This window comes from Lissotriton helveticus, chromosome 1_1 (assembly GCF_964261635.1).
Source record: "Lissotriton helveticus chromosome 1_1, aLisHel1.1, whole genome shotgun sequence".
In the NCBI taxonomy this organism is placed as follows: Eukaryota; Metazoa; Chordata; class Amphibia; order Caudata; family Salamandridae; genus Lissotriton; species Lissotriton helveticus.
Window position 1 is genome coordinate 1831976804 of NC_136057.1, and position 18127 is coordinate 1831994930.

The following is an 18127-nucleotide window of genomic DNA, read 5'->3' on the forward strand; positions in this document are numbered from 1 at the left end:
GATCACTTTGTTTCTTAAGGAATCAAAGGATTCTAGTGCAGAGTTGGTAAGCTCAGGCACACCAGTCAAAATTACCACATGGGAGGCCGCCTCTGGGGGTAAATTAACTATATTTTTCCAACTTAGGGTGCTAAGGTTCTGGGCAGATCGGTCACCAGTCTCAGTGGGGGTCTTTTCTCGCCTCGTTAAGTTCGTTGGTACTACCGGCTTAGATTTCTGTGCTAAGGGCACGGGGGGTAGATGCCTTGGAGCGGGTACAGGAATAATGTTTGGTAGATTAGCTGGAAGTACGCTTACTGGAATGGAGGGATTAGTTTTCTTTGTAGTTAACAGACTAGATGGATTAGGAGGAAGGGGGACCCCCGTATTTGTCGGAGTCACTCCTTTGGGTGCTACCCATAGTTTTCAGATGATCCTCGATCCCCCCGATCACTGTTTCTATTACTTGTAACCTAGTATCAATGCGGTCAAGTCTAGCCATCAGGGGATCTAAGAATTTCTTCAAGACATTAGTAACAAAATGGGTTGACTGTTCCCTCCCGCCACAAGACCCCTCACCAAAAATAAAAGAACCAGGCTGCACTGTCACCTGTGTTTGAAAGGGCTGGGTTGAACTCGCAATTACATTTACAGTTGTAGGGGGAGGGGATTCCACTATATGGGGCATATTCTCAGTATTACTAAGGGCATGATCTAATTTAGATCTTTTTGCACCCTGAGACTGTCTCCCTCTTTTACTTTTCGGAACAGCACCTTCCCACAAACCTCGTGAGTGAGATACATTTGGGTCCCTCCCCTCATCCAATATCAAAACTGTCTCAGATGTTGAAACAGGAACAACCTCAGGTATAGTCTGGAGGGAGTCTCGGTGTGAGGATGAAGAGGTCCTTAGCTGTTGCAAGACAGACTCAATTGTTTGGTCAATGCTGTCCAGAAGAGCTATATGAGAAGCATCCACCATTTCAGGGGATCTAGCATTCGCAATTAATCCCAAAGAGGATCGTCAGGTACTTTTGATCCCATCCGAGAGCCGTTTTTCTAGAACCGACAGTTCATTGTTCACCACGGAGTTAGCTCTAATAAGGAAACCATCCAGAGTACCTGCAACCATGGAGGTCGATGCAGTGGCTTTGCTCCTCGTCTCCCTTGATGACATTTTCCTTGTTCTTTATATGAATCCCAGCCAACCTGGGTCGGTGAAGTGCCAAATAAGATATCTCCTGGAGAACTAGCCACAGGCCAAGGGGGGTGGCCCGGTCCGGTCTCGCCCGTGCTCGAACGAGTCGCGTGTTCAGGCGTGGTTTTATAGGAAGAAGCGGTGAGCGGGAAGAGTCACCAGGTGCGGCCGATGGAGGCGCCGCAAAGACTGCTGGGACTCGCAGTCCCGCTCCGCTACCCTCCTCAAGCAATGAGGTCCACTACAGCATTCCAAGGGTCCAGGCAGGCAAACGAAAAGGCAGGTTCCCCAGGCTTAATACAGAGACTGCACCAATCTCCTCAAGTCTGTGACTGCGAGCGGCTCCCGCGGAGCGGGGGCCGCGAGTCGAGATAAGGACCTGGAAGGTGGGGGCGGGAAGAGTCACCAGGTGCGGCCGATGGAGGCGCCGCAAAGACTGCTGGGACTCACACTCCCGCTCCGCTACCCTCCTCAAGCAATGAGCTCAGCTACAGCATTCCAAGGGTCCAGGCAGGCAAATGAAAAGGCCGGTTCCCCAGGCTTAATACAGAGACTGCACCAATCTCCTCAAGTCCGTGACTGCGAGCGGCACCGTATCACTCTCACTTCATTTCAGTAAACTACAACAGACGTTCCTCCATTCGTTAAAGAAAATTAGACCATTCTGACCGACACATCTCTAAAAATTGCTGTCCATGCTCTGGATACTGCTCAATTAGATTTTTGCCTATCCAACCCAGAAGCAACCCCCTGTAAAAATGCTAAGGTTTATACGTAAAAACAAATGTCAGGACCAGTATTAACCTCATTAGCTGTGTCACTAGAATTCAAATATGTGACTGAAAAGTTGCACACATAGGAACATACCTGACCTACCTTATATTTGTTAGGGGCTCCTGTGGCTGGGGAGGGTGTCTTACCCCTTATGTGCTCCTCTTTAGCATCCATGCCTTAAGATAAATTGTTGGAATCATAATCAAATGCCTTTGGCAGGAGCTGGGCTTCACCGCTGTCTTTGTCAACACTAGGCTTCATCTTTTCTTAATGATGGATACGCACACCCAGGCACACTTTCACATGCACAAGAACACATGCCAGAAACACAAATACACAAGAAACACACTCTTTCTCTTGATTTCTCAACAATCTGAACATATTGAACCAGTCGGAACACTCTGGCACTGCTTCTGCACATGCTTGGTTCGTATTATCAGTCCAACTTATATAAAACCCAAATGCACCCTACTCTATAATTACAACAATCACAATATATTGATTTTAGACATGCAACTTATAGAATGTGGTCATTTCTTTTATAGTGTTCCTCAAAGCAGCACTCAAAACAGTGATTCCGTTATGGTTGCCATGTTGTACTAGCTACATATCTGCTCATGCCCACGGATCCATGGAACACAGCCTCCCACGCATTCTTCCACCCATAGACATGTTTGTACTTATTTCTGTACACGTATAACTTTCTGTGCCTGAATGTGCATTGCCTGTGTGTGTGTGTTTTTGTTAAAGTACTGTCTGTGCCTATTTTTGGGTTGCCTTTGTGAGAATCAAAGTAAGCGTGTGGCCCAACACCATATAGTGATGTCATGTTTATAGCATTTATAGAGCGCAAAATCATCCACGAAGGGATATCCCGGCACTAAAGAGCAATCCCCATTTGAGATTTCTGAATTTGCCTACAATGCATCAGTCTGACTAGCAGATCGAAGGGCCCGCACTGTCTTGTGAAAAACAACTTTACAATTTAAGGCCACTGCTCTGGTCTCACAAAATGTTCAGTGTTTATTTATTTATTGTATTTATTTATTTAGAAAGCTTTACATAGCTTGAACATGACCCTACCGGGTACCAGAGCGCTTTACAATTGTTCAGAGACAAAAAAAATCCATAATATCATAGGCGATAACTATATAGGATACGGTAGCAAAGCTGATAAGGGAGGTTACAACGCATGACAAAGTGGCTTGAAAATACTTCTCTTACGACTAGTAGCCAATGAAGAAATTTAAACAAACTGAAAACGAGCTCCTAGTTGTTGAGAATCAATCTCACCACGAGTTTTGAATCAATTTTAGATGAGTGAACAAATAGTCAGCCATTCTGACATACAATGGATTCCCATAGTCTAATCTACTCATAAAAAGTCCTGCAAAATAGTCTCATGCCATGCCACAGTAATCCAGTGTGTTATCTTGTGGAAGGTCCGTTAGAGACCAAAGCAACTCCCACAGAAAGCATTCCCCTTGTCCTCCATAGAAATAGTTATTGATCACAAAACCCAGATTCTTACCTACTCTTCTGGGCCTGGGGCAGGGCCAAGGAGCGTGGGCCACCAACAATGATTCCAGACACCGAGAACCTTTCCAAAGAGCAGGATCTCAGTTTTCTCTGCGTTGTGTTTCAAACAGTGAGACAAATCTAAATAGCCACCTCCTAAAGATACTTCACTAAGTTTCCTCTTGTCTCTGTATTCCTTTCATTGATGGAAATGATGAGCTGTGTATTGTCAGCATAGGAAACGATCTCAAACGCTCAGGCTCTAACAATACAAGAGGTGATGTATAAACATTTAACAAAGTAGGGCTCAGGGACGAATACTCAGGAACACCACAGTTCCCAACCTTTGGCTTGGACTTAAAAGACAGTGGCTGTACAGACTTAGACCTATTGCTCAAAAGAGAGCAAAACCATTGCAAGATGCTAGAATGAAAGCTGATTTCATGCAGCATGTGTAGCAATAGATGATGGGAAACAGTGACCAACGCAGCAGTCCCAGGCTCCAGTAAGGCAAATTTGTGAAACCTTTAGCTCATCCTTGGCATCTAGCAGTAAGCTTTAAATAAAGGAACTTGTGTAAACCATTTAGAAGTCCCAAACCACGAAATAAGAAAGTCCTGCATCATGAAAGAAATCTGACACCAATTTATAAACATAGATTATACTTTTATGAATTTTTAGACACCAAGATGAGCAACATTCACCGGAGGGATCCGGAGATAAGGGTTTTTAAAGGAAACCTACATCTCAGCTTTTTAGTCAAAATGCAAATAGCATTGGTAACTGTTGCTGGGAATGCAGGATGCTGAAGAATACTCTGGGTGCTGTGCGATCAAGGAGGGTGTCCTTGTAGTTATTTGTCGGTCCACGGGGTAACTTTGGAAATGGGGTTAGTGTCCCTCAAAGTCCTCTATGAGGCAGTATAAGGACAGCTGCGACTGGGCTACAGATCTCCTTACACAGTGTGTTCAGCAGTTTCCTTTGGGTAATGCCGGTTGTCTGTCTGTCGGTTGGGGACCAATCTGGACTCAGATGACAATCCTGGGTCCAGCAGACTTGCGTGCAACTTTTGCTCATCGAGGATTGCTCTCTTGAGTTGCTCGTCAGCTCTCAGCAGCAATTCGAAAAACGTGGCTATTGACTCCCTGGAATGTGCTAATTTAGCTTCAATGGCACTGGTGCTGGTTCCAGGGGATCAACTGACAGACCCTGGGAGTCACTTCCTTGGTCTGAGGCTTAGGAGTGACTCCCACGAGCCAGGAGACACAGGCACAGTCCTCTCTTTGCTATCCCAAGGTGCAGCAGGTGCAGTCCAGTAGTCGGATCAGCCTCTCTTGCCAGGTCCAGGGGTCAGAAGGGCAGTTCTTCTTTGGTCTGTTCACCACTTCCATTGTTATTTGAGATTCAGGGTGCCAGGGGTGACATATTTATACCCAGAAAGTGCCCTGAGGGATGATGTGGTCACTAGCCAATGGCCTACCAGAATACCTCCTGCCCTGTGATGACTCCGGCTATGTGTGGTGTCTAGCAATCCCATGGTGCACTATTCTGCCCACTCCCAAGATGTCTGAACCCTTCCTGGGATGATAGGTGCTTGGTAGCCCACCCCAGAGGTGTAGCTACTTGTGCAAAACCCACCCACTGGAAAACCGGTTTGACAACCGGTGTCCCCTCTCTGTTCCTGCCGCCAGTCTCTCTACCTGAACAAAGAGGCCGTCCTCTTCCCCTTTGAAGCTCACCTTTTGAGCGAACACCCTGTTTGGCTTAGTGCAGGGGAAAGGTGGCATCTGCCTCTGTGGCAGACCTCTGTTGTTACGGATCCTGGGAGTCATTCACACGACTCCCCCGGAGGGCAGAAGGCTGTCTGGTGACCAGCAACTGTGCAAGGCCACTGGACAAACTGGGCGACAGAGTGGCAACTTTCTAGAAGTTGTCGTTCCTTAAAAGTTACATTAAATTGAACTTGGGCATCAAGTCAGGTTTAATGCCACAATTAATTTGTTACCTTGAAATACCCATTTTAGTAGTCTTATTAAGAAGTTAGGAGGACTCAGACGGTAACCCTGTATGAGCCAATGGGGCTATTACCCTTTCCACAGCAGGTTTTGCTGTTATGGCATTTAAAATTATATGTCCTACTTATTAGCATACTGCTGCTTGCATTGATAGGCCTCACTCTTGAGGAGACATATATATTGTTAAGGGAAGTGGGGGCTCTGCCATTTGTTTAAATGGCTAAGTCGAACTAGCAGTTTTAAAACTGCTCTTCATGCTGCAGCAGCTGAACAGGGGCTATTTTTTACTTTCACACTCAGGGTAGAACAATCAGGGCTGCAGCCCAGGGTGGACACTCTAACTTACATACTCTGGGTAGCCTTGGCACCATATACTAGGGACTTATAATTAAGTCTGCTGTCCAAATGAGGGTAGCAAATTCAACATACATGTTGTGATGGGTTAGAACACTGGCAATGAGGACTGGTTAGCAGGCCTCACTGCACTCTCCGAGTCGAAAAACCAGCAGTTAGTATCCAAATAGGGCCAAAAGGAGGGGAGGGGTGTCCGAAAAGCCTGTTTCCTCACTCTTTGCCAAATAATCCAAGAGAGAGAGGGGCCGACAATTAGACAAATTGAAAGTGTCTGCATCTGCTTTCTTTAGTACTGGAAGAACTAGAGCATGCTTAAAGGTCTCTAGATAATCCTTCAGTGATTTATTCACAAGTACTCTTAAGATGAGGACTGACATTAAGGGTAAGGCGGGATCTAATGGAGAGCCCGACTTCACCTTTAACATAGTGTCTTCCACCATCCAGTTGGTTAATTCAGAGAACGAGCCCCTGTTGGATAAAGGAGGGTGAGGGCTAATGTCGTTATACAAATTTCACCCAATAAAAAGCTGGGTTGCAAAGCCTGAATAAATGGTCTTTATTTTGTCACTGAAAACAGGGCCAAATCTCACAAAATCAAACTGAGTGTCTGGCTGTCTAGTTCAGCACCACTGGGTGAGTCAACTCCTGAACAAAAATAAGCAATTCTTTAGGAGATCACCTGTTTTCCTTAATCCTTCTGACAAAATACTGTCTCTTATTTTTATTTTATTATTTTACAGAGCTTTATATAGGGCAAACTTTACCCGAATCGGGTATCAGAGCGCTTTACATAGCGCCAGTTGCATTACATGAGGAAACATTCATTTTAGCCTGTTGAAGTTACTTATGGTAGATTTGGAGTGCTTCCTTAAAAACGTCCCGGTCCACAGGAGTTTCAGTGGACTGCCAGTGGACTTCAAATGACTTACACTTCTTTGTTCCCATCCCTCAACTCTGCTGTGTACCACTCTGCCGATATAGCTCACCTAGAGGAATTTTTCTGCTTCAGAGGGGCACAGACATCAATGGCCTTGGCTATAGTACCCACAAATGCAGGTACTGCTTTAGCCACTGAGATACTCTCTGTGACCTCAGGAGGGGTGAAATTACAGCTAAAATTAGTGGGGTTAACTCTCCTCCTGTTCGCCGCATTACTAGAGCCGGCCTACAACTGGACTGGAGACCACCCAGCAATGAGATGTTGAATTTGATCATGGCATGGTCCGACCACGTGATAGGGTCTTCTGACTGTATTTTCAAGGTATTTAAATTACTAAATTGTAATTCAAGCGAGTTGTCTGCAATATGGGTTGGACATTTTATCTTTCAAGTGAGCAGTAAAATCTGCATCTCATTCTCCAAATTTGCACTCAAAAAATCGAGCTTCACCTCATAGTGAAGATTAAAGTCTCCAATGAGAAGAAAAAGGGCAAACTTTAGTATGGTTGGTGATAGCAACGCAGAAAGGTTCGCTGCCAGCAGGGCGCCTGTAAAGTAATGCTCCTCCTAATTTGGAAGCAGAATTAAATAATAGTAGCAAAATCATAATTTCGCAAAACTCCATCAAGAACTCATTCAGCCTAATACCCTCAAACGGATGTATGACGTTATAACGCATACTTTTACTCCGCAGACCATTACAACGCGACTTTTACTCCGCATACCGTTACAACGCATAGCGCCTTGGGGCGCTGGATAGTGGTAAGTATAATTTACTATTCTAACTCCAGTCCCCGTGGACCCTAGGGAAGGTGTTGGATAGTAAATTATACTTATTCCCTATCCTAGAGCGCCCCCCAGCGCAATGCGTTGTAATGGTATGCGGAGTAATGGTCGCGTTGTAATGGGTCTGCGGAGTAAAAGATCCGTTGTAACGGGTGTATACCCCCTCAAACACATACACATCCCTGTAAATGATGGCCACTCCACCACCTTTCCTTCCAATGCGGTTACGCTTTAACATACTGTAGCAGCCCGGTACCGCCATAGCTAGATCCAGGGGGGTGAAACTGTTAAGTAGTTTTACTGTGATGAATACTAAATCAGGCCTCAAACTAAAAGTAGTATCCCACAACTCCATACAATGTTTTAGAAGTGATCTAGAGTTAAAATAAAGACAGTTGATCGAGAGGTCCACACCCCTAAGCTCCATTAAAGGTTCAGAGTTCTCCTTCCCATAGGGGCACCCTCCAGCATGTCCCCTCACAAATGAGCTTTGTCTCTGGGACCCATTCAAGGGCTCCCTAGGCCCTTCGTGCTTTGTACAGAACCACCTGCAAATACACAAGAGAAAGGGCAGAGTATCGTCCCAGGAGCACGTTTGTAACAGTTCTTCTTGTTTTGAGCATTTGGGGTTATAGTGAGCAAGGACTCCCTCGAATACATAATAAAAGTATCTTAGCCGAATTTCTGCCGGGTCCTTGCGACAGGCGACATCCAAGTGCGTACGGGTGCAAATATGCTTATTTTGGCATGCTAGCAGTTTGGACTCATGGCACCCACATTTAAATCTATAATGGCTGTCCACCCACTAGACCTCTGACTCTCTTCCCCCTCTGAACCCTTCCCTAGAATGGTGAAGAAAACAAAACAAACCTAACAGGTACCACCGTGGTATAATGCGCCACTGGCCTTCATGCCTCGTAAAACTGCTTGCCTAAAATAAACAATTAAGCCGTATCGAAAAGTTAAAAAATATTTCAAAGCACCTAGGAGCTTACTACACATAAAAATACGGATGAATGCAAAATACTTAACATATAGAGCTGTGAAAAAGCACATAAAAATAAAGCAACATTCAGACCTTTTGGCTTTTACAATGCTTGGCTTATCTCCGAGATTAGAATAATGAGGTTTGTTTGTCAGGAGTTTGTCGTACAACAGCACACCTCTGCTTTGATTTGGCTCAATGGGAATCGGTCAGTTGAAGTTCTTGGGCTTGTTGCTGAAAGAAGACTGGGGATTCGACAGTTGTAAAAAGCCTCCCTCTTGTTTCTAGGTGAGGTACACAAAGAGATTGACACAGTGATTGGACGAGGTAGAAAGCCCACAATGGAGGATCAGATCAACTTACCCTTCACCAATGCTGTGATCCATGAGATCCAACGCTGTGGAGATATCATTCCACTGTCACTGCCGCACATGACGTGCCGTGACACAGAGATCCAAGGATTCTTTATCGCTAAGGTAAGCAAAGTCTACATTTCACTCTTATATCTGACCACCCTAATTCTTTATGACTATTCCCAGCCCCAGGTGATATTAATCACTGATCTATCCCAGACGAAAATGGATAAGTTACTTACCTGTAATCCTAGTTCTCTTCCAGGGGTATCCTCATCAAAGTCATAAGCACTGAATATTCCCGCCCACGTGCGGGGACCCCGGAAATATTATAAAAATATATATGTAGATTACATATATATAGCTCCACAAATATGTATGCACATATATCATTTTTCCTCACACCAATGCAGCCCCAAAAATGAGGCTAAACAATGTAAATAATCATACATATACTGAATTAGCAATGAAATAAAAAAAAAACATTAGGTCAAATAGCCCTCGAACTCTGTGTTTTAATGAGCAAAAGACTCATAAATCTTGTAAATTGCCAATAAATATACATTGTTAGCCACAGGCTGCATTGAACAGCAATAGCATAGAAAATGAAACAATTTTCAACAAAAACTGGCACCGTGCCTTTAAGGCAGCCATGACCCCTGGCTTCCCATCATGCCTCAGGGCTGACAGTTAGGTCAGTTGTTCTTTGCATAACCCTGAAGTCAGGGCTCAACCACAAGTCATAGAACAGACCACGCTCAATTACCTGTGGAGGCGAGTGGGTGTGCTTATGACTTTGATGAGGATACCCCTGGAAGAGAACTAGGATTACAGGTAAGTAACTTATCCTTCTCTTCCAGGGGATCCTCATCAATAGTCATAAGCACTGAATAGAATAGCAAGCCCAAACACCACCTGCAGGTAAATGAGAAATACATGACCCAACCAAAAAAACATTTATAACAGCCGAGTACTCAGCTGCTAAACAGATTCCGCAAGGAGGCCTGGCCTACCTGGGTATCTGCTCTAGTGTCAGAATCAAGACAGTAATGTCTGGTAAATGTATGGACGGACTTCCAGGTCGCCGCCTTACAGATCTCAGACATGGGCACATTCTGGAGAAAAGCTGCCGTCGCAGCTCTACCCCCGGTGGAATGCGCTCTGGGAGAAAACCCCAGAGTTTTCAGCGCCAACTGGTAAGCAAGCTTGATATACGAAACGATCCATCTCGAAATAGACGGTTTCGAGGCTGCATGACTTGTTCTGATCGATCCATAGTTAACAAACAGTTGATCAGAAAGACGTATAGCCTTGGACCTATCCAGATAGAATTTTAAAACCCTTTTCAGGTCCAAAGAGTGCAAAGCCCTCTCAGCTGGAGAAGAGGGATTGGGAAAGAAAGTGGGCAGAGAATTGGTCTGATTGACATGGAAGTCTGACACCACTTTAGGAAGAAAAGACGGATGTGTCCTTAGTACCACTCTATTCAAATGAAACACAGTATAGGGTTCCTGGAACAGAGAGCTTGGATCTCGCTCACCCTACGAGCTGACGTGATTGCTACCAAAAAAGCTGCCTTCCAGGAAAGGTGCTACAAGGTAGCTTTATGAATGGGTTCAAAGGGCGGACCCATTAACTTCGATAGCACCAGGTTCAGCTCCCAGGGAGGAGAAGGCCTGCGCACTGGAGGGTACACTTTTTTCAACCCTTGCAGGAAGTCCTTTACAGCTGGTAACTGGAAAAAAGAAGGTTATGACGGTGTCCGCCTATACGCTGTTATAGCGGCTAGATGCACCTTAATAGAATTAAACTTTAAACCCTCTTTTGCCAGATATAACAAATAAGGAAGAACAACTTCTTCCTGACCCTTAATAGGATGATGACCATTTTGCATGCAACACAGATAGAAGCGCTTCCATTAACAGGCATAAGAATGTCTTGTGGAAGGTCGTCTCGCTTTGTTCAGGATGGACATGCAGTCCTGTGGCAATTCTAGATGGCTGTATTGTATGACCTCAGGAGCCATGCTGTCAAGCTCAGTGATGGAAGGTTGGGGTGATGAATCCTCCCGCTCATTTTGGATAACAGGTCCGGCCTGCATTGCAGTCTCTTGTGAAGAGCCACTGATAGATGAAGCAGGTCCGTGTACCACCATTGTCTCGGCCAGTCGTGGGCAATGAGGATCATTGTTGTGCACGAGTGTGTCAGCTTGCTCACCACCTTCGGAATCAGTGGAAGTGGTGGAAAGGCGTACACAAATCCGCCTGACCAGTCTATCAAAAGGGCATTCCCTCTTGTTCCTGGACGGTAAAACCGTGAGGCGAAGTCTTGGCATTTGGTGTTTTCGTCGTCCGCGAACAGATCTAAGGAGGGACGACCCCAAAACTGGAAGGCTCCTTCGAGCACCTCGTCGTTTAGAACCCAGTCCTCTCTGTCTTCGAAATGCCGACTCAACGCGTCCGCCCTCACATTCTGTTCTCCTGGGAGGTGGATCGCCGTGACCGACAATTTGCGAGCCAGAAGCCAATGCCAGATGCGCTGGGCCTCCATTGACAGAGTCCGTGAGCGTGTTCCCTCCTGCTTGTTTAAATAGTACATTGTGGTGGTTTTGTCCGTTTGTACTAGTATTGATGTTTCCTGAAGCGAGGGGAGGAACGCTTTGAGAGCCAGGTGGACTGCTCTCAACTCCATGTTGATGTGATGCGTACTTTCTTTGGGGACCACAAACCTTGCACTTGGAGGTGACCTATGTGTGCCCACCAGCCTTGAAGAGAAGCATCGGTGATCAAGGTCTGAGCAGGAGGAGGTTGATGGAACAGAATTCCCACCTGCATGTTCTGTTTCTTTGTCCACCATGGAATGGAAGCACGAGCTGTTTCTGACAGAGTAATCCGATCTTCCCAGCGAGCTGACTGTTGGTCCCACTTTTCCTCCAGATCCTGCTGAAGAGGACGCATCTGAAGCCTGGCATTCGGGACTAGAAAGATGCATGAAGCCATCGAACCTAGCAGGGAGGCAATCTTTCGCACCAGCTGATACTTTTGGATTATAGAGCACTGTCTCTCCTCCGAAGGAAACACTTTTCCTACCTCGGAGTCTAGAAGAGCTCCTAGGAAGTGAATCTTCTGGGTGGTTTGTGAGACTGATTTGCTGAAGTTGACATGCAAACCCAACCGGTGACAGATCTGGATGCAGGTTTTGAATTGATTCCTTACAGCGTCTGGGGAAGGACCTTTCAGTAGCCAGTCGTCCAGATACGGGTACTCGAAGACTCCTCTTCGGCGTAGAGCAGCCGCTATTACTGCAACACACTTTGTGAATACCCGGGGAGCTGACTTCAACCCGAAAGGCAGGACCTTGAATGGGTAGTGAGAGGTCCCCACCTGGAACCGCAGGAATCTTCTGTGTTTGAGGTGCACTGGGATATGGAAGAAGGCATCTTGAAGGTCCATCGAACACATCCAATCTCCCTTCCTGAGATTCGGATATATTTGGTGAAGTGTCAACATGCGGAACTTTTCTTTTTTGATGTGCAGGTTGAGCGTTCTCAAGTCCAGAATGGGCCTGAATTATGCCTTTTGTCCCTTTTCTCTGACCAAGAAATATCGGGAGTACACTCCCTTCCCCCTCTGAGCCATTGGAACCCTCTCGATGGCTGATTTTGCTAGAAGTATCGCTACTTCTTTTTTCAAAAGAATGAGCTGATGACTTAAGGTTGGCCTTGGGGGGACGGGTGGAGGCAGGTGTTTGAAACGAAGACAGTACCCATTCCGAAGTGTAGTCAACACCCATCTGTCCTGAGTAATGCTTTCCCACTCTGACATATGATGCGCAATGCTTCCCCCCACTGGAGTGGTCAACGGCGCTGGGGGAAGGAAGAACTCATTGCTTCTGCGGGGACTTGTTGGAATTATTGCCCTGGTGTAGATTTCCACCTCCTCTGGAATTTCGCTTGCGTCTGAACTGGGACTTCTGTTGCCCTTGTTGGTCCTGACCCTTCTGCCATTGAGGGGTTTGAACCCTCTGCTTGGAAGGGCCCTTGTTGTAGGAGCGGTACTTCCTCCGAAATTCCTTCTTCTTTTCAAGCCCTACGGCCTTAAGAGTGTCCAACTCTGACTTCATGCGTTGCATTTCCTCATCCGTTCTTGCCTCAAACAATGATGTACCCGAAAAGAGCAAGTTCACGATCCTAGCCTGAGCCTCAGGTTTCAAGGCCGTCAGGCGCAACCAGGAAGACCTTTTTCGCCGTCACTCCATGCGCATAGCCATGCGCTGCAAGGGTAGCTCCATCTGCCGCGGCGCTTATGATCTGATTGGAGACCTGGCTGCCCTCCAAAAGAATCTCCTCAAAATCATTACGGTCCTCTTGAGGGAGCCTCTCAATGAACCTTTGAAGAGAATCCTACAGGGATCTGTCATACCTCCCCAGAAGGGCTTCGCATTAGAGACTTTGAGAAAGGAGGCTGAGGTGTTGCAGACTCTTCTCCCCCACAAATCTTGTGTTTTGCTTTCCATATCCGGAGGCACTGTGGTTGAGGAAGCTACAGCACTGGATTTCTTCGCCGCCACAATGATCACAGAGTCTGGTGGTGGGTCAGACCTGAGGAAGAGGGGATCCTCCTCTGGCGAGCGATACTTTTTAGGAATCCTTGCTGGGGCGGCCTTTATAGTCGCTGGAGTAAGGAAGACCTCATTCACTGGATCTATGATTCCAGTTACTAACGGCAGCAGTGGCTTGGGCGCCGTTCTGTGATGCAAGGTTTCAAAGATCACAGAAGTCTTGACTTGTGGAGTAGTCATGGGCACTCCCAGTTTCAAAGCGCCCCTGCCCACAATGTCTTGAAACGGGAAAATGTCGTCTATAGGGGATACTCTTAATGGAGGACTGTCCGCCAGAGTCAGAGAAAAATCCCTGTGAGAACGGGTCGTAGATGAAGAAGTAGTCTGAGATCTGCGAGCCCGTCTCCTAGACCTCGATCTCCACCTACTGGAGCGCACTCGGGAGCGCGGGCTCTCCCTGGGTCGGGAGACTTGTTGATCCCGATGAGCTTGCAACCTGGATGCTGTCTCTTTGTCTGGAGCCCAGTGATGCAGAGGCCTACACCATCTTGGAGATAGCCTGATGGAAGGAGACTTCTGGGTGCGCTCTCTCACTGGTGAACGTGCCGGAGGAGGTAAATCCGCTTGCCCACGCTGCGAACGAGCAGGAGAATGTCTGGACCACTCACTATCCGAGGAGTAGAGGATCACATCTGAATATCGTCGACGGTGAGACTGGGAGCCTGAAGAGGTTGATGACAAACTCACCGGAGACCCCCCTCTGCATCTGGAGGTAGACCTTGTGCGACTTCTGGAAGCACGTCCGTCTGATACTCTTTTCCTCTTGGCCGGAGGACTCCTATGCACTGAGGAATGTTCCACCTCGGCAGCTGAAGCGATCTTGGGGACCTCTGCTGTGGTGTTAAGGCATGAGCCTGATCCGAGGGCTGACTAGCTGTTTTCTGAGCAGTCTGCCCCGAAGGTGACCTCCCCTGAGACCTTGGAGGAGAGACTTGCCTCGAAGATATTTCTTTTGACGTCGACCCACGCTGCTGTGACAACGACGGGGACCCTCTCGACGCCGAACGCCGTTGACCAGGTGTCGACGGAGGCTGCTTCGACGTCAAACGTCGATGCTGTGACATCAACGGGGATCTCCTCAACGTCGACCATTGATGGTGTGACAGAGACAGAGGATGCCTCAATGTCGAGCGTCGCTGACCAGACGCCGACGGGGGGTGCCTCGACGTAGAACGCCGATGACTAGGCGTTGGCGGAGAGTGCCTCGACGTCGAACGCCGATGACTAGGCGTTGACGGAGGGTGCCTCGACGTCTAACGCCGATGACCTGGCATCGACGGAGGAAGCCGCGACGTCGAAGATTGGTGATGATGCTTCGATGCCGGCTGTCTCGATGTCGAGCTCCTATGCTCCAACGGAGACCTTTCTCTCTACGCTGCACGCCCCGTAGACTGCAGCGGAGGTACCTTACTTCTCGACGCTGAAGTCTTCATCGTCTTCGCCGTCGTCAACGGCCTCTTCGACGCCGATCCCGACCCCGAAGGAGAGCAAGTCGGGACTTCTCTCGACGTTGATCGCGTCCTGCGCTTCTTCTGCCTCTTAGGAGACCTACCTCTCTCAGATAGACCATAAATACGAATTCTCTCCCTATCCTTGAGAGTTCTTTTTGATAAATTCTTGCAGTGTTCACAAGAACTCGCAGAATGAGAATCAGGGAGGCAGAGAATACACACAGGATGTGTGTCAGTCTTGACCTTCTTTTTCCCACAGGAAGGGCAGTTGTCAAAAAGAGAGGGCATTTTTGACAAAAAAATTCCCTTTTTCAGATGCAAAAAAGGTAGCAATAACACTCTATGCCCAAAAGACGTCGAGTGAAAGTAAAAATTGTAGAAATTCTCTAGTATTTTTTGACAGAAAGTCAAAAAGAAAGGGAGCTGTTGAACTAGGGTCCTGACTGAAGGAGCCGGAAAGAACAACTGACCTAACTGTCACCCCTGAGGCATGATGGGAAGCCAGGGGTCATGGCTGCCTTAAAGGCACGGTGCCAGTTTTTTTTGAAAATGGTTTCATTTTCTATGCTATTGCTGTTCAATGCAGCCTGTGGCTAACAATGTATATTTATTGACAATTTACAAGATTCATGAGTCTTTTGCTCATTAAAACCCAGATTTCAAGGGCTATTTGACCTAATGTGTTTTTTCTTTTTGTTTCATTGGTAATTCAGTATATGTATGATTATTTACATTGTTTAGCCTCATTTTTGGGGCTGCATTGGTGTGAGAAAAAATGATATATGTGCATACATATTTGTGGAGCTATTTATATGTAATTTACATATATATTTTTTATAATATTTCCGGGGTCCCCGCACGTGGGCGGGAATATTCAGTGCTTATGACTATTGATGAGGATCCCCTGGAAGAGAAGATGACTGTTCCCAGCTAAGGTGATATTAAATAACTCCTACAAGGGCATTTGATGACTAGTCCAATTCCTGGAAGATATTAAGTTTCTCTTTGTCCCAGATGATATTATGACTGTGCTAAACTCTGGGTCAAATTGCAGACTCCTCCCTGACTTGTTGATATCAACGACAAATTCCAGCCTCAGGGAATGCCTAGGGGGCACTATCATATCTGTTTATCATGATCTGTACTTGTTGTTCTCATTATGCAAATGTGATGAATCAAGTTGTTTCCTTTGTTCTCTGTTCGTGGTGTTTTATCCCTATTACCCCTATTTGAAATGCTTGCCTCTGTTTATGCATGGAAAGCCATTTCATGCACACTTCCTGGCGAAAGTTTCAATGTATTTTTGCCTCACAGAGAGAGAGGAAAGTTGATACAGTCTCCCAACCTTGATGGAACTTCATTAGCTCTCCTCGGAGGCCAACACTATCTTCAAATCATCTTCATCATTTGCAAAGCCATCACTACAGTCGTCCCCAGCTTATCCTGCAGACAAGTGTTCACCATCTCTGGGGCTCTCAGCATACCCGCAGCCAGAGCACCATCTGACTCGAGACTAAAAAGTGTAAAAAAGAAAAAAAGCAAGTCAGAGAGCCTTTCCATGCACTCAGGGCCTGGAAAAACATCCCAGTTTCCATCAGGACCGTCTCTACTCTGCTTCAATGTAGGCAAGAGCAGAAGCCTCACCTCTTTAAAGTACACTACATCACAATGCATTAACAATCAGCAAACTAACTACCTCTGCCATAACTCGTTGACATTATGACTGTTTTTGATAGAGTACAGAGATCTTCTGCCTTTTGGCTGGTTTGGGTTCTAGAAATGGTACATATACATATAAAAGAGAGAGAGCTTTGGCCCTCTCTACCTGCCCCCTTTTAGTAGCTTGTAACACGAATACCTCTATCAAACCACTGTTCGGCTTCTACAAATGTTTGGGGTGTTTTAGGAGAGACATTAGGGGAAGAACAGCACAAGACTTTGTACTTATAGTTTATTGTTTTTTCCCAATGGACACATTGGCCAAAATATCCCGGCCTGGTAAATGTTTTTTGTATATAGCCATAATGGATTGAAGGCACCATGTATGAAACAAAACCATTTGATAACTTTGCAAACAGAAGGGGTCGGATATGAAAAATATTGAGACAGACAGTTCTGGATCTTTAAATCTGGAACCTCTATCCTAAACATGAACAGTCAGAAGATATGTATAGCTACGCACAACCTGCCGGTCTCAGCTTTAAATTCCATTATTATAGCTGGCTAAGTTATTAGTGAGGGGTTACTGTATCATATGCGATACACCGCTTGGCAATATTGTTATTTTTTAAAATTTATTTAGTGAGTTCTCCATGAAGAGTATACAATCATAAGTCAATATGCATGGTGAACATACAGCTAGTACATAGGAAAACATGTGGCATACATAGAGTACAGTACATAAGGGCCATCAAGCATGAACATACGTTAGCAGTGCAGGCAATTATACATTACTGGAGCATACATGATGCAAAGAGAAAACAGAACATCATATATTTTTCATTGCAAACTGTAGCAGCCTTGGAACGCCAGGGGGGTGCAAAGCTTTATAAGAAAAACAACTGTGGTCCAGCAGGGCCACCATGAGGGAGGGATATATTCATTGGGAAGTGGAATTAGACTCTAGGATGTGTCCGCATCGTTGCTGGGGTGCTGCTCCAATAAATACGTCTGCAGTCGGCCCCAGTTGGCGCACGGGCGGGAGGATCGTGGGAGTAGTTCAGCGTAAGTGTAAAGTTGATCTTGCCAAAGAATCATATCTGATAGCCAATCTCTAAATGTGGGCACCTGTCCCCTTCCCCATCTCCAGGCTATGCGCCGCTTGGTCATGGTGAGGCTAAAGGAGACAAATATTCAGTGCTGTACTGGTATTTGTTCAGTATATACTGGTAGGGCCACAAGAGGGGATCTCAAGATAGGCATAGAGATCATAGCATCCAGGGCTGTGAGGACATGACTCCAGTAAGTATGTCTGAGCATTCCCAAGCAAGGTGCAAGAAGTCAGCCTGCTCTATTTTACATCTGTCGCACGGGCTTGTATCCGTCAAACCAAATTCGTGGAGTTTGACCTGAGTGTAGTAGCTATGGTGTAGAAATCTATAGTGAATAATTCGGAGTCGGCTATTGGAGGAGATCTGGTCTGTCTGTTTCCGTCG

The 18127-nt window shown here is 46.3% G+C and overlaps 1 protein-coding gene across 1 annotated transcript in view; it reads left to right on the forward strand.

Annotated features, from left to right (window-relative positions):
• LOC144753452 (cytochrome P450 2D17-like) overlaps positions 1 to 18127 on the forward strand; it is a 441302-nt gene that overhangs the window by 300801 nt on the left and 122374 nt on the right. Inside the window, exon 7 of the mRNA XM_078641141.1 lies at positions 8837 to 9024. Coding sequence (XP_078497267.1) covers positions 8837 to 9024 — 188 coding nt within the window. The remainder of the gene's footprint in view (positions 1 to 8836; positions 9025 to 18127) is intronic.